We start from the raw sequence: 26,510 nt of genomic DNA on the forward strand, positions 1-26,510 counted from the left end.
GAGGGTCGAGAATATTTCATTAACTGAGCAAACCCTGAAAAAGGCACGTCCGGCATTTCACTGAATAAATTCTGGAGCAAAGAGAATTAGCAAATAGTTTAACGTCTATCCAATGTTGAGCTAAACTTGTAACAAAGAGGCCTGCATTGTCTTCTTTACTTAATTTCTTTACAGGAAAATAGACATGTCTTTACATGTTTTCTCCTCTCAGAGGCTCAGCTACAGTGTGGCTTGTGATGGGCTAATAGCCTCTTACCAGCAACATCTCAGTATTCAATGTTCGACGATACATCGACAATACACGACTGTTTGATGATTTAGTACAACTTCTAGATCAAACCCATTAGTGTGCATTCGATGTTATAACTATATATTCACCTACTCGTAAATCTTTCAGTGTTTTATTAAATGATAAACAGAGGAATTACTGGTTCACAGACATCATCTTTCTTTTGAGTAATCCATAGTCAGGGTCTCACAGCTCACAGGGACACACCAAAAAGCACACATTCTATGAGCTAAAAATACCCCAACACCCCCCACAGCAAAAAATACCTGTTCGTATTTACTGAAAAAGTATTGGGGGGGGCATGGGAGGCAGACCCAGTCCATTGCAGGCTTCATATCAAACGGCACCAAGCTCTGCTTCAGATTAAGGAAAAAGAGGCCTCTGCACGAAAGGTTTGTCCGAAAGGTCCATCTCTCCCTCTCGCTCAGCCCACACAAGCAAAACCAAACTGTTAGTCTTGGCTGACCCCACCCTCTCTCCCTCTCTGTCTCTCTCTCCCTCTCTTCCTCTCTCGGTCTCACACTCACTCTCTCCTAAACCTCTCTCCAACTCAAACTCTCTGACATCTGCTGACCCACTTTTGAATAATGCAGGGGAGGGGGGGGAGAGAGACTCACCTCCTGCACAGGAAACAAAATGAGCTCCACAGCCATTTATTCTAAAGTTAGCTGGCAGGGGCCTTCATGGGGAACGTGTAACAAATGCGAATTCAGGAAAGCTTTAAAGAAATAAATAAATAATTAAAACACTCCGGAGCGGGTCTTCCAGCGGTTTTACAAGGACTACTTCTCCCGAAATTACAGGGGTCATCCTGGCCCTTCTCAAGGCTTTTGGACGCGAGCATTCAAAGAGAGTCGGCGGATCAAACGGCCTGTCTGCTCATAGGCCACGGGGATAAGCGCTTCGCTCTTAAGCAGAGTCCTGAGGGAGGAGGCGCTGTGATGCTCTCTAGAGGAGGGCACCAGCAGCCCAGAGGGCGGATGCAGCCCGCCGTACATATAATCCTGGGCCCTTTGATCACAAAGAAGAAAAACTTCTACAGATGCTTCAGAAATTTAGATAATCTCCAGGTCTGCACCTGCACAGCATCAGCATACCTTCCGCAAGCCATGCCATAATAAATAATGGTTATGCACGGAGGCCATCCTCTTCATTGATACACACAAAAGAAACAGCACAACTTATTCAGGAGCTGTTTTATGAATGGCACCTATGAGGAAATATGTTTGGCCAGTGTGCAAAATTTCTTGAAAGAATCTGGCCCTCAGGCGAGTAGTTGATGACCCTGGTCTCGACAGCATTTAAATGATTTAAATGGGCCGAGATGGGCTTCTTATCATCACATATTCCACTATGTTCGCATTCAACTGACAGCGCATTTTATTTCATGTGTTTCTGTAGACTGGTTAGAAGGGCAGAAATAGATGAGGTAAAGTTGAACAAAAAAATAGCAGGAGAGGCCAGCCAATCCCAGCACACTAGAGTACTTTCATCCTGGGACAGAAACTGGTCTGTGACCGATCCAACTCAAAGCTGAATTCTTCGGTTTCGGTTGCTTTCCCTCAATGCTGAACATGCTCAGGAGAGAATAGAGAGCCAGAGATATGATCTTGTGTTTGTGAGTGAGGACATGGCTTCCCTGAGCCAGACTGAGGGTGGCGTGATGCCAGCAATAAGGGTTTCACCATCGTGAAGAGGACCGAAAGCTTTTCCCCACCATACAATTGGCCAGAACTTTGAAAAATATGACAATAATTTATCATCATTGTCCAATGATGTGTCATGTCACTTGATAAACAAATGAACTTCCAAAGGTTTGTCATAGTGATTGATTAAAGGGTTATGCTTGAGAAAACCAAATTAGGACAGAAACAGGGATGTACCTTAAGCAACAAATCAACCACATTCTTATAGCACGACAGAGATAAATATGACTGAAGTAAGATACATTTGTAAATGCTACTTTCACCTTGTTTTCACCCCTTTTTATTACTTTCACAAATCCATGTATCTCGGGGTCTTGTTCACGAGTGAGGGTAGAAGGGAGCGTGAGATCGACAGGCGGATCGGTGCAGCGTCAGCAGTAATGCGGGCGTTGCACCGGACCGTTGTGGTGAAGAGGGAGCTGAGCCGGACCTATGGTCACGAGCTCTGGATAGTGACCGAAAGAACGAGATCGCGTATACAAGCGGCCGAAATGAGCTTCCTCCGTAGGGTGGCCGGGCTCAGCCTTAGAGATAGGGTGAGGAGCTCGGACATCCGGAGGGAGCTCGGAGTAGAGCCGCTGCTCCTTCGCGTCGAAAGGAGCCAATTGAGGTGGTTCGGGCAGGATCAGGTCAGGATGCCTCCCGGGCGCCTCCCTTTGGAGGTTTTCCGGGCTCGTCCAACTGGGCGGAGACCCCGAGGGAGACCCAGAGCCCGCTGGAGAGATTATATATCTCTCCTGGCCAGGGAACGCCTCGGGATCCCCCAGGAGGAGCTAGAATGCGTTGCTGGGGAGAGGGACGCCTGGAATACCCGGCTTTGCCTACTGCCCCCGCGACCCGACTCCGGATAAGCGGGTGATGATGGATGGATGGACAAATCCATGTGGCCAACAAATAAAAAAATTACATGCATTTGTCAAAATGAAACGTCATTGAAGAGGTGTTCATTTTTGATAGGTATACCACATGGCTGGAGACAGCTCGCTGACCAATTGGGCAATAATTGTTTTGCATGAGATCACCAAAGTAGGAAACAGACCAGATTGGTAAGGTTCACACTAGGTGTGGGAAGAGACCCATTGCACACCGGCAACCATGAACTAGCCTTCGTGAGGAAGAGGAAGAGGAAGACCAGGGCCTTCACTCCTTTGCTCAACCCACTCACACTGTTGTGTTGAAAATAAGGATTCCAAAACAATTCCATCTTTTGTTCCTTAGTGGTGCCCAATCATGTGCCACGTAGGGCAGAGAATATGCAGGTTTCCATTCCAACCAATCATTGCACCTGCCGATTTCACCAATTAACACACCTTCAAACAGAGAGGAGGAAACTAATTAGTGAGCTCAGGAGGTGAAGCGATTGGACAGAATGAAAACCTGCATACTCTGGGCCCCTCCATGGCAGATGATCGAGCACCACTGCACTAGAAGGTTTGTACCCTTTGTTTCTCAATTAGAAGCTGGGCTGAAACTCACAAGACTGTGAGCTATTCTGGAGCATCTTTGCTCCATGACTCAAGCAGGGTTTGGCTTCCTCCTGCAGCGTGACTCACGGTGACCTGCTTACGTTCCCCTTTCAGTCCCTCCAGCTGGACTGCATACCACAAACCCGTGCAGATGACCAGTATTCTCAGCGAATGGATAATGTTGCGGTTGAACGGCTTTGGTTCGCTTGCAGGTCTCGACATTAAACCATGAAAACAATTAACCACAAATGCGCAACAAAAGGTGTAAATACAGTTTAGACTAATCACCCACTTTTACCACGAAACCAGTTTCTTCTTGCCAAATCATGTTCGCTTTAATCCAGTAAACAACCTCAGCAACTACTGAACTCCTCTGGGGCAACACGCTTTTAGATGACTCAAGTAAAACTATCTTCAAAGATCTATGAGAAAAAATACTGATGGTAGCAGATTTGACTACTTTGTGCAATCCGTTTTGAGCCCCAGTGGAAACTGTAGTCATGTGCATAAAACCGTGACAAAGTGACAGAAAGCAGTCCAGCATTTCCTGTACGGGCAACTTCCCACACCCCAGACTGATGCTACTGTATGATGTGACACCATAGAGCATATATTCTCAATATGTTTAAATCGTGCTCATCTGCCATAACAGAGAATGGGGTGATTCAACATAAAATTATACATTCCCCTCGAAAGGAACAATATTTAAAGAGTCTCTCTCCACAAATCTGAATTAAGCAAAATCAACACAAGTCAGTGAAGCCGATAAAGTATATGTAGGTAACAGTTGAGTCGTGCACATGTCTCATGCGACCAGCATTTGCGATATCCAACCTAAGCATTAACGTGCCATGCACAATTTCCAGAAAATTGTGAAGTGCGCAAAATGTAACTGGTTACTGGGTATGAACTACATGTCACTCACCCCTGAGGTCAAAATACAATCAAAGAAGTATGTCTGCTCCAGTGGTCATACCACCATTAGCGGATGTGACCAGAGGTTTGAGCAAAATCACCAACAACAATATGTTGGCAAAAAAGAAACACATAATACTTGAGCAGAGGTGACAAGAATTGACACCCTCGCCCTGGTAATATAATCTAGGAGTTGTCCTTTGCTGAGGAATCTGCACAGAGCTCTTTCTCCAGCCCAAGCACCAAAGAACCCTTTCAAAAGTTCTTCAGACAAACACATGTGCACAGGAAATCTATACTGCCACAGGCCCCTTCCCTACTCTCTCCCATATGTAGGCCAATTTACATGAGAAAAAATAGAGGGGGAAAAACACACAGACAGACTTCTTAATGAGCACCTAGTACGATCACAGTATCTCTGACCGCAAACAACTACCTCTTGTCAAACATGCATTCCCTCAGATGCCTCCAGGGTGTTTTTACATGCTGCAGGCACAAACTACAGCCAAATAACTGCCTCACGGTTGTATGCTTCCACTAACCAGTCAAATTGCAGTTTACATCCCTGTCTGTCCAGAAATAACTAACTTCTAAACCTGATGAATCCACAACAAGTAGAGCTTAATGTATTTTTATTATTTTTATACATTTAATGAAAGAATTCATGTGCCGTTTCTTTGTCATTTGTGTTACCTATAATGTAAAAAACATTAAATGTTGAATAAAATATGTTTTCTCATTACCACCTGAATATTTAGCGAAAGGTAGTGGAATGATAAGACCAAGAATTTTTTTTGATTATTTACACAGAAAATTGCACATGTTTAAATAACATTGTATTAATTTATTTGATTTGCTTCATAATTATTTTTCTGGCAAACCAACAATTGAGGAATATTCAAACAAAAAGTGTTTGATACTAACTCTAAAATATCAACTAATGAGTACATCATCAAACAAAATAACCCAAGAGCGTTGTTTTCTCAGCTACAGTGGTAAGAAAAACACCTTTTTTATGTCACAGTGAAGTTGACCTTTGACCTTTTTGATATAAAATGACATCACTTCATAATTTTATACTATTATATGTGTGTGGAATTTTGTCATAATTAGAATATGAATTATTGAGTTATGGCCAAAAACATCTTTTGTGAAGTCACAGCGACCTTGATCTTTGACTACCAAATTCTAATCAGTTCATCCTTGAGTCCAAGTGGACATTTGTGCCAACTTTGAAGAAATTGCCTCACGGCGTTCCTGAGATATCATTCACAAGATTTGGACGGACAGACAACTCGAAAACATAAAGCCTCCAGCCATGGCTGTCGCCAGTGTGGAGGGATAAAAATCGAACAGATGTTCAGACTGCCCAAAAGCAAGATGTATTGTAGGTGAAGGTCGAGGGCTGGGTCACGGCAATGACCTGCACACACAGCTTACACTGACATTCTTTTGACTCAAGGCATATGTCCCTGCCCTCAAAGTTGGGCTTTTACAAAGCCTGCTGCTTCTGATTTTATAGTAACAAGGACATTACTTTCCTCATATAGCAGCAGAAGTCCTACCATATGACTGAAAGCAGCTTGGCGGTGTTGAGCATTACCCATAAGCATTGTTACATCTCTTATGGTCAAGTCTGGGCTGACTGTATCAAGCTATGCATTCCTGGACTTTCTCTGGTTGTTAGTCTTTAGGTCTGTGGGTTCTTATTTTTTGCACACATTGTTTTTCAACACACACATATATCCGGGTGTTTTTGTTTCCAGAGACATAAAATTAAACCACAGCAATTAGCTATGACGCACAGGCACCAAAACTTGTCCGATCGTTTGCCCAGGGGGGTCTCCCTTCCAACCAAAAATTCAACCATTGTCAGAAAAAAAGCCCGGTTGTCACAAGCTTTCCAGCTGACCTGGTGGCAGATTCCGGGTGGCGGATCAAGGTACTCTCTGATTCCCAATACCCAGACTGCACCTGCCAGGTCTGCACACCATCAAATGCACAAACATACCTTGCCCAAGGGGGCTTTATTTCCAACAGCTTGGCAGAGTGACAAGGAAAGCAGAAACTATATCCAGCTCTCGAAGAACAACAAACTCGCCTCTTTAAAAAAAAACACTTAAACAATCCCATGTTCTCCTAATCCACAACAAACTGCCTGGAGGTGGGACCAGCTGGAGTCCCCATTTCTCTATCAAGAGCCAGAACCCCCCACCCACCAAGACCAGAACGTGCTTAGTCACCAACTCGAGTTCTGCCAGCTTTTTATTTGGCTCAGATTCAAAGAGTTTAAGGTTCCATCTAAACCATGGCTTCCAAATAAAGATGTTTTCTTCACAAACAGTTTCACGAGTTCAGCAGTTACCACTGATTTTATGGCAAAAACCAAAATCAGTAGATACTGTGGTGGGTCTGGCTATGCCAGAATTGCATAATCATATTGTTAGTGGGGAGTAGTTTCAAAAGTCTTTCTGAAATGGTGGACCAGGCAAATGAACAGAGGTGAAAAATCAGTTGAAGCTGTAGAGGCCAGCCATTTTGGGTTAGGGTCTTGGGGGGGAAGGGGGGGAGGGACTGAGGGTGGGGGATATGGAGTCATGGCCTCTGAAACCCTTGCTCTAATGTCAGGAAGTTGTTGGCTCTACTAGTGCCAAATTCCTCTGACAGCCGGTTCCTTCCTGAGTTTACTGTGACAGTTTGCAGCAAAGCCAAGAAAAAGTTATCTGTGTGCACACACACTCTACCCTATCACACTTCTCAAGACAACAACTAACATCCTTTCTCCTGCTCCTCACCCTGTGTCATTATGACAAAGTTGCACAAAATAAAGACTCAGAATAAACTGGCGAAAACAGAAATAAAACTCCACTAACATTTAAACCTGGTCAGCCTCTTTAAAATCATTAATCTTTAATGTATAACAACAATTTATGAAATAAATTAACCACATTTCATACCGACGCTTGACAACAGGGTTAGCAAATATCAGGCCGAATCAAAGGATGGTCCTACATTCCATCAAAGAAGACTAAAAAACTAGAAGATAATGTTATATTGTTAAATACAAGTAAGTATTGCGCAAGAGTGACACCTCTGGTTGATCACGTTCCAGCAGTCTGCCTGAGCAATCTGTGCATGAAGCCTAGCCCACTGATACAGTGTTGCACAGCTCAGCTAGCGAACTGCAGGGCAAAAAGAGCAGCTGGCAAAATACTTTTGGAGGAAAAGTTCTGCTCGTCTGCTATCTCTCTTATTCAAGAAGAAAAAGATATAAAAACGGGTTCCACATATATAAAATTGTAAAGGTTCCGAGAAGTTATGCTTTCATCGGAAATGTGTGGTACCAACAAAATCAAACATGAGGCAACTCACAGGCACAGTGGGGAGATGTTTTATAAGGCACAATGCAAATAATTGAATTCCAAATGTCTGTCAGTCCGATTACTTTATGACAAGCCTGCAGTCTAATGTTGATGGTGGATGTCACAAATCTTTGTGAGTTTCTTTGTTAAGAGTCCCCTATGGTTGACAAAGAACGTTATGGTATGATACGGCTCCGAATTAAGAGTTTTTTGGGATTATGTCTTTCAGCGTTTCCAGACGAAAAATACCCTTGTCCATTTATGTGGGGGAAGTCTGTCGCACATTTATTGGGCAGAAAAACACGTATTCCCATGACTTGAGTGCACAAAGCCTGCCTGTTTCATAAGATTAATTAAATCTCATAAAATATACATATGCAAATAACAAGAGCCGAAGGGCCTGAGGAGGGTTAAGGGCAAAACGCCAAAACCACCCGAGTTTAAACTGCACCAAACAAGAAAACCTGTCAATTGAATAATGCATGCAACACTTTAATGATCATGATCACATCCCTCTCCAACCTGTAGGTGCTCAGGCATCGTAGCCAAGATTGGGGCAGTGATGGACTGAGGGGAGATGTCCAGACTAGATCAGATCATGTCTTGACTTCCCTAGATCCACCCCACACGCTTCCAATGATAACATTCCAGAATTGACGAGTGGCCTACATTTTTTTTAAACTACTACTTTATTATATAATGCAGTATGACAAATGGCAATACAGTCAGATAATGAGTAGCTCTAGAGCGAAGCTCTCCCTATATTGAAGGGGCCTACAATTTTCCTTTCTAATGCGCTTTACCTCATAAGCATCCCAAATGCCTGCAGTGGCCTGTGACTCTTTCAACTGATGTCAGATCAAATGCACATGTTCCAACTGACAGAGGGAGGAAGCACGCTCACTTATTCATATGGGTGTTCATGCTGTGCCTGTTTTAGGCTGAGAACAGAGAGGAGCTGTGGTCTCACTTCCTGCAGCCTCTCTTCCTGTGTGCAAGAAATTGTCTGCCTTTGATAAATGCATCCATTTGGTTCCCCTCTTTTTTTATGTTCAGGAATTGTTTAATGAAATTCCCAAAAAAAGGGATCGGTCCGGAAAGACGAGCTCGACACAAGCACAGCCTGAGCTCAACTCTCACAAACTCACAGTGTCACAGGCTAAATGCTCTTGCCCCAACACTCAAGCGATGTTCTGACTAGATCCAAGGCTTTTAAAGATTATTTTGTAAAAAGTTCAAAACATTCCACACCGTAAAGAAATTGGCAGAAGGGTTGTCCTAGTTAGGTATAGCCTAGATCCATATGGTGAGTGTGGTTTATGACATCTCTAGTTTGAGACAAGGTTATGCACTCTTGGGAGTCCACAGTAGTGGATTTGTTCTGTAGTAGCTTCATCCCCTTGATTTTATCCAGTCTGTGCTGCACTTCATCAGCAACCCCTAGTTACTCACCATGGGGGGGTTAATGAAAGACATCAACTGTCATCAACTGACAAATCAGAGCCAGCTCTCATGCGGTGTCTCATTGGAGTGTCCTCTGATTTTCACTGTCCCCATTTTAAGAGTGTTCGAGGAGTACATACCATTTACCCACCACCAGAATGGATTTGGAGGAAAAAAAGTTTTTATGTTTTTCTTTTAAATGCAATGAAAACATATATGAAAATATATATTTCCAACAATGAATGAACATATGCAATGTTGGTACAGGACTGAGCATAGCATTATGTTTATTGCATGTTTGCTATTGCTAATTTTGAAAATCATATATTATCAAGATGGAAAAAAATGTTACTGACCCCAAACATAACAGGAGGGTTAATAACCATCACCACTTGTTTGTGAATGTTTGAAAGTGGCCAATGGGATGAGCTTCAAGGGAAGTGATCTGAGCCAGAAAACTCTTATTTTGATACAAGTCCCCAAAATAATCAGACAAAATGCAGCCCAGCAACCAAGATTCAGCTCTAATGCCAGGATTCTTCTTCAAATAAACTCTGAAATTCCCCTGAGGTCCCCTTTTCCCTTTCAACTCACTGCTACAATATTTTTAAGAGCAGAATTATCTTTAATTCTCTGTCATGTTGTGCAACTATCTCAAACAGGAATGCATGGCTAGGAATGTTACACAACTCAATGACAAATTATGCAAACGTCGCAATAAAACGCATTGCAGAGAACCGGACATATGCAACATATATCACTGTGATTACTCCATGCCTGTCAAAATGTGGTGAACCAAAAGAAGAAGTGGTTTAAATGGGGTATTAATGGTATACTTCGGCACTGAAAAAGCTGACTCACCAATTTGATTATTTCCCTTTTAACCCCGCACTTGTTCAGCACTTGTTTTTGACAAACTGCAGCTACTATATACTACCTTTACAATGCTACAGAGAATTGCTAATTCAATTGTGTTCACTCACAAGGGCATTGATTAAGTCGTGGGAGGAATATTAAAGTTGAAAGTCAGCTGTGATTCAATTTGTTGTATGGTTCAAGGTAGGAAAAAATATCAGACTGAGGGATGGTGGCAGGCCACATTAAAAACAAAAAAAAGACAAAGGGAAGAAAGAAATAAAATGGAGTAAGAGAAAAGGGAAAGGAAATCCTTTAGTCTAGTTAATTAATTGCATTTAAAAAGCACTAAAACTGTAAATATTTTAGGAAAAGGATAAAACTATTATTATTGCTGTTAAGATTTTGTTATTATTTTTCTTATATTTCAGTCATTATTTTCTGTTATTTTTTTATTCAGATTGCATGTATGGCACTGACTTTCCTTTCCAATCAAATACTGCTTAATGTACGTCACGTTTGCAAAATTCAGTATTTATGTAATGTGAATTAAGTTGTAGTGTGATTCAATCAGTATCCCAATCAAATAATGTACCGATAGCCTTGCTGAGTCCAATTCTTTTGAAACAAGCCCAGTGTAGCCATTACAGAACCCAATTGTTAAGTCCCACTTAGAAGTTCAGGTGTCTTTTATCAACTTGTTTGTTTTCAATGACTTGTGCCATTCTTCTTTCATATCGTTCTTTCTATCGTACTTGATCCAGGAATTAAAGAGCAACACTCCAAACACTGCAAACACTCAAAACCCTAAGAGGGGTGAAGACGAACAGGAGGGAGGACAGTGACCAATGAGTGAATAAACCAAAGCCAGATCAGAAGGAGAATGTCTAGCATGCATGGATGAGTGAAAAATGAAAAGAGGACACGGGTGTGGAGATATGTGCCTGCGAGAGATGGAGAGAGAGGTTTCCTGAGGGCAGAAAAAGATTGTGTACATCAGGACAGGGTGACGTGTGTGTGTGTGTGTGTGTGTGTGTGTATGGGGGGGGGTGAAAGTGATTGTTGTAACTTCATTACTCAGGTGGAGGTGAGGGGGGGGTCAACCACCATACACTACAGAGGTGCCCTAAAAAGAAGTGTGGGGTATCTAAACTCTTGGGGTAGGCAAACAGACAGGGGCTGGCCCAGGACAGACACAGAGGCTGTTAGTTCTCAGCACTTCATTCATCAAATTAACTTTAAAGCAGCAGAATGCCCAGGTCACTCACCTCAACTGGATTCTTGGCTGCAAATCACATTTTAAGGTGAAAACAAAAATTGACCCATGGCTCTTCAGGACCAGGGTGGCCATTGTTGTACTGTATATAAATACCCATTCACCCAGCAATTATATAGTCCAACATTTCACCACTTTTCATTTTTGGCTTGTCAATGTTATTCTCAATTCAGAAAAAGCCTAAATCTTCATCCCCAGATCTGGCCAATGAACGGAGAACAAGATAAAGAAGCGGTAATTGGAAAAAGGACATCAAACATTCTGCCAGACGAAACAAGGATGGCAAAAACAACAACAGAAAGCAGAGAATCGATGCCCCAGACAAAGGCCCTTATCAATCAGTGTGGCTGACATCATGTTTTACACAGACAGCAGAGTCAGAGCCACCTGCAGCACACAGTTTACCCACACAAGAGATATTATGTGGAACAGGGCCATCTGACTACCTGGGGTGCCAGGTACCAGGTCTGCATCTGCAAAATATGACATCTCCCATTGGTCACAGAAGAATAAGTCATTTGTATGCACTAAGAAGGGACCAGCTTTGTTTGCACAGGTACTCACAATATAGCTATCTAATACATTTGTTGTTTTAGCAATAGCATGTGGAAATGATTGGCCCTTACGCACTATTGGCACTATCGCACTACATAAGAATATGGCCCCCTGGAAGATGCAGGTTAAAAGGCTGATGAAGAATAAAACACAAAAACACTATTTCACTCTGCGGGGCTTCCCGCTGACACCCCAGTGTTTCTGGCAGCAACACGCCCCGTGGTCCAGAGCCATAACCTGATTTGTGGTCAGGAGCCCCACAGGGGGGCACAAGATTTGCAATAACTTCGCCCAAGGAAGGAGGGGTCACAGGGTCACTGGCCAATCAGACGCCTGCAATGGCTGCACAGCTCAGCCGGTGGACTGCAGAGTGACAGTAAGTGACTGCTAGCAGAATGCCCTTCAGCGGACAGTAGTGAAAATAATTTGCCATTCCCCATTTGGATAAAAATGACAAACGCCATTTCACAAAAAAGTCATTGAATTACAGTGAAGAACTGGCTCAACAAGGCTGGCCTCCCTGCCCAAAAAACTAAATTGCAGGAAAAGCTTGGTTTGGCTGCCATCAAAGCAGGTTACTGGAAACTCCCAGGTGAAACTCAAAGCTACGTGGCTAATGAACACTACAGAGACTAAGAAAAAAGAAATTAAAAAATGACCATCAGTCTAAATATGTTCTCATTTTTCTTCTTTATAAAGTGATTTAACTTTGACCAGAGTAATGAGAAAAGAAAGCAACACCATTTATAACACAGTAACATTTCCAAAGAGTTCACCCAAAGTGTGATCCAACTCAGTTTTCTTATTAAAAAGCTATATACAGCGACAAAGGGGTAGCTTTGTTCGACAATGTTTTGAAAGATCTTAACAGTGCACTTTTGAATTCGCCAGTGGTCAAAGAAGAAGGGTCCAGAGAAAACATAAACATATGGAAAAGGCTTTACCACGCACGTGCACACGCACGCGCACACACACATGCACACACATGATTGGCCACAGCACACAATCAATGGCCACAGCAATGCTCCCAATAGCACTCCAGCTCCTCTCCCATTTAAATCTGCAACAAAATGGCAGCCCAAGGGCAGCCCATTCCTGACTTCAATGTCTAAATAATGTCACCATGGGTCTTTTAGCTTTGCATTCACACACTCTGCTTACAGAGGGCACAGTTCACAGTTTTAACAAGACTTTTTCTTGTGAGAAGTTATTTTCCCCCAGTGTCTCCCATAATGCAAAGTAATTACCATTACCTTGTGGGCTAAGATAAAAAAAAAAAAACACACAGCATAGCAAACCCAGGAGAAGAACTTTCAAACGGAATCTGCTAGAAAACGTTTGAGTGCACATCAGGGCTTGAATGGCCATGTGTAGCCTCTTTGCCAGTTTCTCATAAACTACGTAAAACTGAGAAAAGAGGACAAAATAATCTATGCTGGCCAGTGAATTCACTTCCCGAAGTGCTTACGTCAGTGTCAGAAGATTCGGAAATGAAAGGCGAGATTTGAAGTTGCAAAACTGGACACTTGTGAAAGCTGACTCGCCACTTTCTCAGAAGTTGTGCGTATAGATGCGATTCCAAGCAAAAACAACATAATCCGCACATCCTCACCTCATTTCAAATCAATCGGCAAAAACATTAGAACAATTATTATTATTATTATTATTATTATTAAATTATTATTAACTTGGATTGCCTCTTGGGGACCACAGTAACACAGGCTCATAAAAACTGGTGTTCGCCCATGATCAAAAAAACAAACCCTCCAGAGCAAGTTCAGCAGCCATACGTTCTGCTTTGTTTTGACAGGTTTATTTTCTTCCGCCGGGAAGGAGGGCGAGAGCTGAGTGGGGTGTTTACGCAGTCTGTGAAAACACGCTGCCTGGCATTCCCATTCATCCATTAATCTCAGGTGTAGGAGCCAAACACAAGCGCGCGTAGACACACTCACGGAAACAGTGCGCATGCCTGCACACACAGAAGAAAGGCAACGCGCGCGCACAGACTCTCAGAAACACGCACACACACAACCACATGAATGGACACACGCATGCAGTCATACACAAGAGTAAGAGCAGGGAGGTTATTATAGCACTATGGTTTAGTCTATTGAGGTATTGGTCTATCCCTTTTCTAAGAGAGGTCAGTGATATGGGGGTCCACAGGGCTGAAGGGGTACACACACAGAGCCTCACCCACTCCTGGGCCCCCACTGGTCCACTTTCACCTTCATAGAGGACACTGGGGGCCCTGGCAGCTCATCTGTGCTGCCTTGAGGAGGAAGTGACTCGTTTACAGGGAGGCGATTCATTTATGTGGATGAGATTTATTTACGTCCACGGGATTTGTTTATCTGGACTGGATTAATTTATATAGTTGAGATTCATTTACTTCCATGGGATTTGTATATATAATTTATGTCCACCGGATTTGTTTTTCCGGACAGGATTCATTTACGTGAATCATTCATTTATGTGCATTCATTCATATAGTAGAGATTCAGTCATGTCCATGGGATTTGTTTATCAGGACAGGATTCATTTATATAGTTGAGATTCATTTATGTCCATGAGATTTGTTTATCTGGAGGGGATTTGTTAGTTAATATCATTCATTTATGTGGATGGGATTCATTTAGCCTGAGATGTCTCAGCTGCACAAATCAGCTGCACAAATCTTGGTAAGTTATACCCCATTAATAAAATGCAAGTCATAAGGCACCTTGCCATTGTAAAGCTACATGACATTTTGGCAGAGAAAATACATCATTTTCACTGGAGTGGCTAGTTAAGGTGTGTAATTTATACTTAAAAGCAGTCTGTGTCAAGATTTAGAGTCCATAAGAATATGAGGGGACCTGAAACTTGGGTCTTGAGCCCAGAATGAACACCAAAGCCAATGCTAGTTTGCAAGGGAGTAAGTTCATCAAATGACCTCACGGTCAGCTTCCTGTGATGAGCCACCATTATATAATTTTGGAATTAACAGTAGCACAAACTCCATAATCAAAAACTAAGTACAAGACATGGGGCAAAGCAGGAAGCAAGCGGCTGACGGCAGTTTGAATCTTTCATTTTGGATAACTGCTGCTGATGGGTATCTAGTGTGTGTGTGTGTGTGTGTGTGTGTGTGTGTTAACTACTGCCTTCATCCCATACTGTATGTCTACAGTTAAAGGTCCCTTAACCAAAACAAAGGACTGCTTAAGAGAAATAACTTAACATGTGTTAGAACTTAAAATTCAGAATAAGGGTAAAAAAGATGTAGGCAGGTTATGTACTATTAAAAACAAGGTTTATATTTTATTACATACGGTATGGGCAATATAGACCCATACTTATAGCAGATTTTATTATGTTGCATACCAAAAGTGTAACATCAGGGAAAATCATGTTGTTGTTTCTCCTCAGATCTGTAACACTGGGCCAACTGACACAGAGTCAGCTGCTCCCATGCAAGCAGGAGCATAATCACCTTACGTAACAACAACTGATAATAACAGCCCTTTGTGGAGGCTTTAGCGGGACTCACTACGGGGAAGAAAGGAAGGAGAAAGAAAAAAGCTAGCATAGTCTGTTCTTCCCTCCACTCCTCTCTGCTAATTGCAGTCTGGATCAGAGCCACACTTAAAAGCTCTTGACGGGGGGGGGGGGCACTGCGTGCTTCCCATCCGGGCCCCTGGCGCAGGGGGAGGGAGCACGGACACGTCTTTGTGCTTTCGGGAGAGACCTCTCCACCGTTTCACAACCTGTTTACGACACCGTTTGCTCTGATTGCAGGTGCTGTGTGCAGAGGCACAATTTCTCAAAAGCAGAGCAATGGGAGCCAGCATTTAGTTTTTCTTTCTTTTTTTTGGTTTTAAGTAACCCACAAAATGTGCAGAGGTTCGACCTACCCCATCTTGCACATGACAAGATGGAGGAGGGTTTGCCACCCACACCATCACGTGGCACAAAGCAGAGAAAATGAAAGTCACTCTTCTACTTCCGCGAGTCTACCTCAGAAACACCTCAGCTTTAGCTCAATCAATGGCAAACGGTGTTGCTCTGCTAAACACTCATATGGCTATTCTTCCATTTACGGTGATTCAGTGCTGGGCACAACTTGTTGAGCGCGTTTTCTGTTGATCTGTTGCCCTGCTGAAGAAACGTAAACAAGGCCCATGGCGGATCGTGATTTGTGCGGCGCAGGGTGGTGAGACTCGACTGGTCCCCTCCCTCCGTGCCTAGAGCCAGCCCCTGGGGTTGGCGGAAATGTGGGGGAGTGTAGGGTTCCCCTACTGGCCTCCCAGACCAGGGCGGGCCTTGACGGAGGCTAGAGCTGGCAGGCAGCCAATCGAGGACACCGCACAGCTGTCCGTCCCCCTGCCGGAGCAAATGGGCATCGGCGCTGGGAGTTCTGGCAACCGCTGGGGTGCGGCCCACAGTCCAAAATCCCAGTCAGCACTCGACTTGATCCCAGCAAAAAACCACACTGGGGAAAACGCGTTCCGCTTTCCGGCCATAAACGTGCACGTACAAATGGGACAGCAGTGGGACGCTAAATTTACTCCACTCACATGTCATTAAAACAACAATGGCCACATGGAATCCCTCGTTTTCCGCTGGAGCCACATCAGGCTGAGGGGCAGGCTTGAGACCGCCCGCTCACCAAGACCTAGTGGTGGACCAGAGGCCCAAAGGTATCGCACACACCTGGTGTCCGCTATAAGCCAAGTCACCAAGTCCATTTAGATTTCTTCAGGGTTTTTCTAGAGCAAGCATAGATTTTGATTAGCACAAATGAGTTCACCCTTTTTCACTTCCTCCTGAAAAAGATAAGGAATCAGCAAGATGCTTTCAGAACACAGACATTATTTCTCCCCACCTTGCTGGCAGAGGAAGGTAACTCCACAAAAGCAGGACACCCGTAGCTCACAGATCACCAACCCCCCCCCCACCACCCCCAAACCCCAGCTCAAATCCTCCCACCATCACATAGGGCCAGCAGTGAGCTCAGAGCTTGTTGCTGGGGAGCATTCACCAACCACCCGGAGAGCTGGCGGTGGAGCTCCTCCATGTTGTTTTTCTGTGTGAGGTGGGGGGGCGGGGGGGGGGGCAAACTGGCGGCCGCTCCACCATTTAAATGGAAAAAGCAGTCAAGAAAAACAGCAGGCTTGTCCATTCCTCAGAGCAGGTCTTTAATAACTTCCAGACTGACACAGTTCCAGCTTCCCCCCATTCCGACCCCCTTCCCTTGTCTAGACCAACTGAGCCTCCCCTAACTCTTCTCCTCACTGTTCTCCAAACGCGCAACTTCTGCCATGACTTGCACACAGACCCTAGAGAAATGCTTAAGACAAGGTTCCTTTTTTTCCACCAAAAGACATTCTTTCCAATCTTCTGATCTCAACTGCAATGTCTGAACACAGGAAAACCATTTAGGCCCCCATTCTGTTATTCCCTGTGATTTCTTTTTAACATCTGAAGTGGTAGTTTTTCCCTCCTTTCAAAAAGAAAGAAATCTGGTTTCCTCAAGATAAACTTTGTAAATTGCGTAAGTGGGTATGACTTGGCTGGGCAAATGTGTCTGAAGGCCATCTCTTCTGGATGAAATGTTGCATTGTTTTTGTGGCCAAGCGGAGCAAGCCTCTACCCAGCATGCAAATCTAATTAGGCTACATTTTCCCAAAGAGACAGGTCGCTGAGCTCAAACACAAGAGGACCCCTTGCTACACCTCTTCTGAGGGTTACCAGATAAATCAATTTTCATTATTGGGATCGACACGGCAATTTGTGAACTCTGTAATTCTCCACTTGTCCCCGACTTTGGAGCGGCTTTTAAAGAAAGGTCTTGGTCTCGAGCTGTATTTACTGTAAAAATCATTCGTTTTTTTCCACTTGCTGTGTTTATGCATTTCTAGACCTGCTCCATGCCAAGCAATCCCTTTATTTAAAGTATATGGTTCAAACCCCTCCTAGCATTACTTTGGAACTACTTTAGGTACATCTGGTTAATGATTTAACTGAAGGGTTTGTATATAATACTGTGTAAACTGACATTATAACCCCTTTATTTACCAGGATGAGTTTCAAAGTAAAATAAAAATAGGAAAGCAAGGGAAATACTCAGAAGGTTAAGTGAGAGGGTGCTGGACATCTGGACTTCAGAGGCTTTACTGGCTACATCACCCTAACAACCATGACTTCCTGTAAAACACACACACACACTCAGTCTCAGTCTCAGTCTCAGTCTCAGTCTCAGTCTCAGTCTCAGTCTCAGTCTCAGTCTCAGTCTCAGTCTCAGTCATACACAACCACACATGCACTTTCACACACTAATTTCGGATTGTTCACCTTCTTAAATGCATATTTACACTATATGCAAGCATACCATTTTTTATTTTTACTGGTGTTTACTGGTACCCTCATACTGCTTACATTTTCTGGGTCAGAAATGGGAAAAATACTTTGTACAGGAAAATTGTAAAATGGAAGAAGTTTGTCTGAGCTGAGCTGTCAAGAGTTTTGGCAAAAACTGAGAAGTAACTGCAAGAAAACTGGGTGGGAAGCAACAGTTCAGACAGCTTTGGGAGGGAAAACATCTCTACTGCATCGTTGTGTCGTAGTTTAGACATCTGCACTCTGCTTTTACAATGGGCCTTTTGTTCGTACTTGGGTTTACATTGACAATGATTTGCCATTAATTCCCCTGAAATTACTCGCAAGCAACTTGGGCCTGGCTGCAAGCCTTGTAGGACCAAGCTCCAGACTAGTGTAATGTGAGCAGTATGAATGATACAGTAAAAAGCATTAGGATCACAGCACAGACTCACCCCCGTATGTTTGCATTGTGATACGAAGGCACAGTCAGCTTAAGAAGCCAACGAGCATGCGAGACGGGAGAATGAATCTCGTGGGACGAAGCATGGTCGCTGTGGGACGGAACGCAGAGACGCTGGGAGTGGGACAGCCAATGAGAGAGCTCGGGCCGGGCCGGTTAGCACTGGAGCAGGCGGCCAACCAGACTAAACACACTCGAGACAGCTGTTAACGTGCACTGGGGTGGCAGGGATAGACTCAGAGGGGAGGGGCACCGAGTCACTCTCATGCCACCACAGGAAATGCACGGCACTTAACTGCCTCACTCAAAAACTCATCTGTCCCCCAGGAGACGAGCAACTGCTAACGAGGAAGGGGGACACATGACACACATACGCTCCACAGCGTATCTCAGGTGGCGTGTCCTCATAATGCCATGAATAGACATGTGGAGGTTTAAAAATCTGACTAAAAGGAAAATAAACATCCAGTAGTGCACAGAGGAAATGAAAGTAAAGCAGTGGGGGGGGGGAGTGGTAGAATAACTATTGTACCTACACTCTGTTTCAAGGCTCCGAGTGATTTATTCATATGAAATGCAAATTATGAACGAGATAGCCTTCATCAGGTTCATCTAATCAACTATATATGTAAATTTGGAAATGAACAACACTCGTCGTCCTCCACTGCTGTAATAGCCGGCACCTTCTCACTTGAAGGGTTGGGTGATTTCCTGTGCTGTTGGGGACATAACATCCCCGAGGCGTGGTCAGGTGTGAGTACTTACAGACATCAGGTGACTCATCAGAGCCATCGGGGCAGTCCTTCTCGCCATCGCAGCGCCACCCCTTGGAGATGCAGGTGACCTGGTCCTTACAGACAAACTGCTTGGGGCTGCAGGTCTTGGGAGCTGAAACAGAGAGAACAGAGAGAGTGAGTAAGTGACTGACTGACTGAGGACATTTGAGTGCATTGCCTACCACCAGTATCGTGCTAAATTCTTCAATGTTTTTATGAAAGTTTATAGTATTATCTATGCATTTACAGTTTGTTTATGCGCATTTGTTAGCATAGTAAACTGACATTTAGTGCTTTGTGACATTGCATGTACACTCACTGCATTAGAAATGCTGTTAGCCAGGTGTCAACTAGGACCACAATGGTGCTTATGCATCTATGATCTCAGACAATGCAAGAAGCTCTGGATAAAAGTGTCTGGACGCCACTCATAGACACAGGATGTGTCGATGGCAGGGCAGCCTTGAATAGAGTGGTTTCTGTCTTTATGTTCGGGCAGATGTCTAGGCGACCCATTGATTTTTAATGCTTAAGCCTTTCATACAGCCAATGGGTGTTCCTACAAGGTTCCTGATGGAAAACCTTCATGAATTCAGCATGTACAAACTGTGCTGTCATCTATGCTTGATATCTAGCATAGATTGCAACACCACTGACATAAATATTTCAGGAAATAGATTTCATGAAATATTTAAATGGTTGAATATTTGATGAGTGATTGATCAAATTCAAACATCTTGAAATTATAATTTCAATGATATTATAGATGCCCTCTGAAATCTACTGAGGTAATTTAACTGTAGCACTTTAGTTAGGTAATAGTATAACGGTTATTCAGAATCTACACTCTCAACCCCACTATAACCAAAGTTAGTCACCAGTTCTTTAATTTGATGGCTTCTGATTTTTTTATTGCTTGAATTTTGTAAAGACTGAAAAATGATGAGTTTAATAATAGGCCATGCAAGTGAAATAGAATTATCATTTTTAAAAATGGCACCCAGAATACAGTATAATCTCAGCTGAGATGGAATGTACCAACACCCAGGCTATAAAATAGATTCCATAAATCTGATAACAATAGAATTTGCTGTCCTTTGCACTAATCAGAGAATATTGCCACTACATTGTACTATAATAAAAACACCGTCATATGCTCCTAAAGTATACATGCACATGAGTCGATTTCTCTCCCTTCAAAGTAAATCACTGCTGGATATCGGCAGAGTATTATGGATAGTAGCACCTTGTATCGAACAACACACTGTGCAGCCAGCAAAGCCAAAGGGCATTCCTTGTGCATACACTGGTTTGGTAACACAAGGCACATATACTCCTACTATGATAGCTAATGTTCACACACACACACACATCGTGCCATTTGCTCATTGTAAATTTGGTATGATTCATAACCGTCTACAGGGGGATTGTGGGATCAGTCAGTATTTCATTGTTGACAATTAATAGCTGAAATCAAGTTGTCCGCTTAACCACCCTGCAGAACAGTGACTTTCAGGCTGTCAGACGGTTTCGTTCTCGAAATATGTGTATTTGCATTTCCCCCTGAATCAAAGTCTGGTCCACTGGCAATTGTCCCAGTTCAACATCAGGCGTCAGGGGCCCAACACAACAGGATCCAAGCATCAAGGTCAACAAGAGATGCGCCGTCCCGCTAGGCCAAAAAACTTGCCTTTATTCCGGGAACAAAGCCAGACACGGGCAAACGTCGCAAGCCATGCCTCCACTGCCTCCTGCCACCAAGCATATGAGTCAACCCAGGCACGTGCTCACTGAGCCTGGGCCTGAGACCAGCATTAGCAGCGTGTGGGTTTGGGAGAAGGGAAGGAGTTAAGACCCCAGAAACGAGGGAAGAGGAGAGGGGAAAACACAGTGTTTCCCACGTGACGCTCAGCAGGCTCCTAGAGCTCAGCTTGGCGTTCATCAGCTGGGTTGGAATTTTCCAACCTTGTGGCGGAATGGAGAAACAACCCAGGGTCACCTCAAGTCCACAACTACAGTTTGTCTTCGTGACTTGCTCTTGAAGAAATTCCATGGCTCGCACAGACCTGAACTTTGTATGTTTTTTTTCTAGGCCTTTCCAGACTTGGACAGAATTATCCTCCTTTTTCCAACCTGCCAGTGTTTTCATGTCTGGCAGGATGTGGCGCTAACAGCCCAGAAGCCTCAAATTCCTTTAAACCCCGTCAAAGCAGTCATGTGAGCTGTGCAGCATGAACAAGCAGTTAAGTCGGCAGTTTTCCCGCCAGTGCATGGAAATTTGTGGTCCAACAGTGGCTGTGTGCTGCAATTTATCAACTCCAATGCATTCTGGGGAGCACAGAATATGCCTTCTGAAAATGTTTTCAACAGCTAGGCTCAATAATATGGCCTTAATACTGACAATTGGCAAACAAGCTAGTCATTCATTAGGTCAATGATTGTGTCCAACAGGCTCCTGCGATGTACCCTAAAGATCGTGTCACAAAGACAATGCTTTGACATGCCAAGGATGCTTCATTCCGCTCTCCAGAATATAGGGATAATTGGGGAGGAGTTTACAGCGGTTAGTACGTTCGTTCTGTGACGGAAGCGAAATTGCAGAACTGGTTTCCACAGACAATGCAATGCTGATCTTAATGTTCAAAAACGGCCTATTGCTCAACCAGAGCATACGTGTTCAACTTCAGCCTTATTTTCTGACGAAGGACAAAGCCGGGCCTTGAAATGTGTGCTTCGCCCGTACCACGCCAGCGTGAAGGTTACCCCCTCAGACAGCATGTGCTCTGAAAGCATTGCTAACAAAGCAAATGCTCATAAGGCTTAAAGACCCACAGCTTGCCTTGTGCAACTCATCACCTGTCTGCTTGCACACTCTCCCCACAGACCGTCCAGCAGGTAGAAGCACACAATCCATCAAAGCGAGCCCGGAGCGTAACAGACAGCGTACAGAGCCTCGCTGGCCCACAGCCAGTGGCGTGAGGGGAAAACCTGCAAATGAGAGATAATTGAACGCCTGTTGGACCAGGCTGGGAGGACAGCAGAGATCAGGCAGGAAGTGGAGGATCGAAGGGCACCCCAGGTGTATGCTCGTGTCTCTCCCGCATACGTGTGACAGCAGGTTTATCCTGTCTCACTGACAGCCTGTTCATACCGTCGCACTGACAGCGTGTTCATACTGTCGCACTGACAGCGTGTTCATACTGTCTCACTGACAGCGTGTTCATACTGTCGCACTGACAGCGTGTTCATACTGTCTCAAGACAGCAGGTTCATACTGTCGCACTGACAGTGGGTTCATACTGTAGCACTGACAGTGGGTTCATACTGTAGCACTGACAGCGGGTTCATACTGTAGCACCACTATGCATCTTCATCTGCATCTCCTCACCTAACTGATATCCCCAGGACAAGGACCAGCAGAAGAATGGAAAAACCTCTTAACATGCTCCCCTGAATCCTATCGGCACCTGCTTTAAATGAACCCCTGCGTCACCCGTCAACCTCAGTTTTCTTAACCTTTTCACAAACAAAAAAAAAAAAAAGGGAATTTCTTGCAGGAATTACATAATATTTTTAAAATGTAACCGCTGCCAAAAACAGAAATCGCTACCAGCGTGGTAATATGCGTTTACAGGCACAATCCACTCAGGGGGTCGATGCCAAGCCAGTTCCCTCAATTGAATGTGGAGTCACCAGGTGTAGAAGAGTGGAGGGGGAGAGGTGGCAGAATTACATTTGGCGCTCCAGCAACAGAGGACGTCGGTGGCACCTCCGGAGTGGCAGACAGGGATGGCCGCCAGCCGGATCTCTGCGCGAAATGGCCGCGGGTGCAGACGGGCGAGGGTGGGCACGCACCTCTTTTCCTCGGGCTCTGCCCAAGCCCAGACAGATGGTGAGTCAGGCTGGACCCATACCCGCCCGTCCCAGTGAGTGTGCATAACACAAATAACACAAGGCGCTTCTAAGTTTGCCTTAAACCCACAAGCCAGAAGAGAGAGACCACAGAATGGAGGACATTGGAGCCTATTTTGGACATCTTTTGGGAATGGGGGGATTGTGGAAGAGGGAGGGTGTTTGCAGTTCTTCTCCCAGTAAGGTTTTTATCTGTACTCAGTTCATCAGCAACACGTTGCTTGTTTGGTTAATACTTTCCCACTCTCTCGTAGTTGTATTAATAAAACGTAAAAAAAAGATCTAAAAGCATTTTTCCCCCCACTCACCAAAGGTTCCGACAAGCAGGCTGTTCAACCGCAGATTTTTTGTTTGTTTGTTTTCTCCTCAAACTATTTTAGCTTGCTCCATAAACGGAGCAGAATAAAAAGTATTTATCTGGCACCACTGACACAATGTGTCTGACATATAGGGGTCTTTAAAAACAGCCACACAGTGCTTTTGCCAGTTTTCTGTCCATCATTGCCACATTACTTACATTCCAGGTCATGATCGGGATCGACCGTGGCATTGTACAATTACTACTTCCTTTTTATCTTTCCAAGAAAGATGTTTCTTAACTGCCATTTTACTGCACACTTTCCTGTGCCATTTCACGAAGCGTCGACAGTGGAAAAAGCTGACTCAGGAGGAAAGGGAGAAAAAAAAAAGGTAAACTGGTGACATTTTAAAATAAAAATGTCACATGCACTTTGAATTACGTCAATATTATACTAAAATACTAAATGACATTTTAAGGTTGCAGCATTCAGTCAGAACTTGACGGAGTTGTTCTTAAATTTAAATCCTCCTAGTTAGACTGTTGCCACAGGTGTGAGTAGCTAGAGGTGTCATGATATACAAAGCTTAGAACTTGATTTGAGTGTAAAAAGGCTCACGTAATTTTAAATGTTTTCCTCAATCAGAAATGTGAATGTAAGAGACTTTTCATAAGTTATCAAGAGCAAAGGAAAATATTTAAATGAGAAAAGCTTTGCCATCACATGTACCATTCCTCAAACCCACTTCCTGTTCCAATTTCCATGTTGAGCAATTGTGGTACCGGAGTACTGAAAGGGGAAATTGTTTAGTAGAGTGCTTTATCCCTCAAAGTAAAAACAAAAACTGGAAAACAACAACTGTACTTTCATTCAATTTTTATCACACTACTACAGACCTGTCTATACTCCACTCAGTTCACATTAACTCAATAAATGGTTGCATTTCTGTCCGTGTCAATGGCAACTTATAACTAAAAAGTAATTCATGAATCAGAAGCATGTTTGATCCTCACATACTGAAATGTTTGTGGTTACTGACCAAAAAAAGTAATGCCAAAATGGTAGAATTCCAGTAATGTCAAATATCAGTGCAGTGTGGTTTGAGGTAAAAGATATCTGCGAAAAACCCCTGTACAGACATTGAGCATAGACCACATAATTTTCACGAGCTGACCCATTTAAATAAAATATCACTTCGTGCAACTGAGCAGTGCTCAGAATGCTTGATTCCCTGTTCTATATGGGGTACTTAACCATTCAAGCCTGTTGCCCAAGCCTAGTTTCTGTAATGATTTATTGATAACGCTATCCATCCTTTCATCAGTCACAGTTAATTATTTAATTTAAATTATTGAATCAAATCAATCTTCTTGAAAAAAACCCCAATAAAAGACAAAACAAAATCAGAAAGGGTCGCTTTTGACGCTAGCAGTAGCCACCTTTCCATGCCCATGACCGATTGCGATTTGTGAGCATTAACCGTTCGACAGAATTAAATATGGATGCTTTGCGCTGGTGGGAAAGCTTTGGGGCCGGTCCACTCGACGTGGAGAAATGCGTGGCAATATGCGTCCTAGAAATACCAGCAACCCAGATGATTGTGTTTGCACATGGCTTCAGACATGTCTAATTAAGCAGCCAATTGGACGCCTCCAAGGGACGAGGGAACTAGGTTAGGAGGCCATCTCCTTTTTTGTTCTGACACTTTTTTCAGCATGACAGATCATCTGAAATTAACAACGCAAGAAAACGATAATGGAATGAGAATTTTTTTTAAACACGAAAAGCTGATTACAGCTGGGTGGTTTGGATATAAACATACATTACAGTATTTTGAGATGATCCCTACTAGTGAGTGTGTATGTATGCATGTTAAACATATAGCCTAGTATGTAGACATGTTTGCATATTAAACATATGTAAGCATTGTGCAAGTATTTATGTGACATAACTACGGTGATTCAGACAACAAAAATCCAACATTTAGCATAAGCATTTAAAGGAACACTCTTCACAAGGTGCTGCTCCAAAGAACTAGTCAGCATTGATCAAACGGATTTCACAGTTTAGTTTGGTGTGAAGAAAAATGGGAGTCCTGTGTGAAAGTGAGCTCTGTCAGCACTGGAGATGCCTGAGCACATACAAATCCAGATATCTACCACATCCTTAAAATCACACTGCACATAAAATTACACTGGTAGATCGCTAACCAATGGTTCAAATCCCAGGAGTTTATTCTCAGCCGTGAAAACACTCGAGTTAACTTGAGTGCAAAAATGGTGCATAGCCTTTGCAATGGTAAACAAAAAATATATATATCAGTTACACATGCAGGCCCGCCCGCACCACTGTCGATATAGGTTGGGTACTGGAAAGCAAATGAATAATATATCAGAAGGAAAACTCTAAAATGGTGGATGATAAATATCAATATGCTTGCTTCTGGTAGACTGGGGGGGGGGGGGGGGTGGGCAAGCCACTTCGCAAGTGTGAAACTAGACGCGGACGGGCAGGGCAAGCCTGGCTGGGGACCCAGTGTTTTTCCACTTGTGGCCTGAGCACACTCGCTATGGGCAGGCCAGACCCAGGGAGAGGGGGCAGGGTGGTGGCGGCAGTCATGGGGGGGGGGGGGGGGGGTTGTGGCTGAAGCGAGGCAGGGAATGTCACACATTCTGTCAATGAGACTCCCACTGCCTGGTCTTGTTTACCCAAACCGGCCATATGCTACATGCTTGGGGTTACCACATTCGGGCTGGATCAGACCCTCCCATGCCTCCCCTGCCACAGTCTACGGAGCCCCTGGAAGTAGTCCATCACCCCAAAAGACGAAGAA

At 43.8% G+C, this 26,510-nt stretch overlaps 1 protein-coding gene across 4 annotated transcripts in view; it reads right to left on the minus strand.

The window, feature by feature from the left end:
* The window catches only part of LOC133109612 (low-density lipoprotein receptor-related protein 1-like), a 151,054-nt gene that overhangs the window by 105,767 nt on the left and 18,777 nt on the right, over positions 1-26,510 (minus strand). For all 4 annotated transcript variants that reach the window (XM_061219017.1, XM_061219014.1, XM_061219015.1 and 1 more), the window contains exon 2: positions 19,456-19,578. In XM_061219017.1, the coding sequence (XP_061075001.1) occupies positions 19,456-19,578 (123 nt within the window). The remainder of the gene's footprint in view (positions 1-19,455; positions 19,579-26,510) is intronic.

Source organism: Conger conger, chromosome 14 (assembly GCF_963514075.1).
Source record: "Conger conger chromosome 14, fConCon1.1, whole genome shotgun sequence".
NCBI lineage: Eukaryota > Metazoa > Chordata > Actinopteri > Anguilliformes > Congridae > Conger > Conger conger.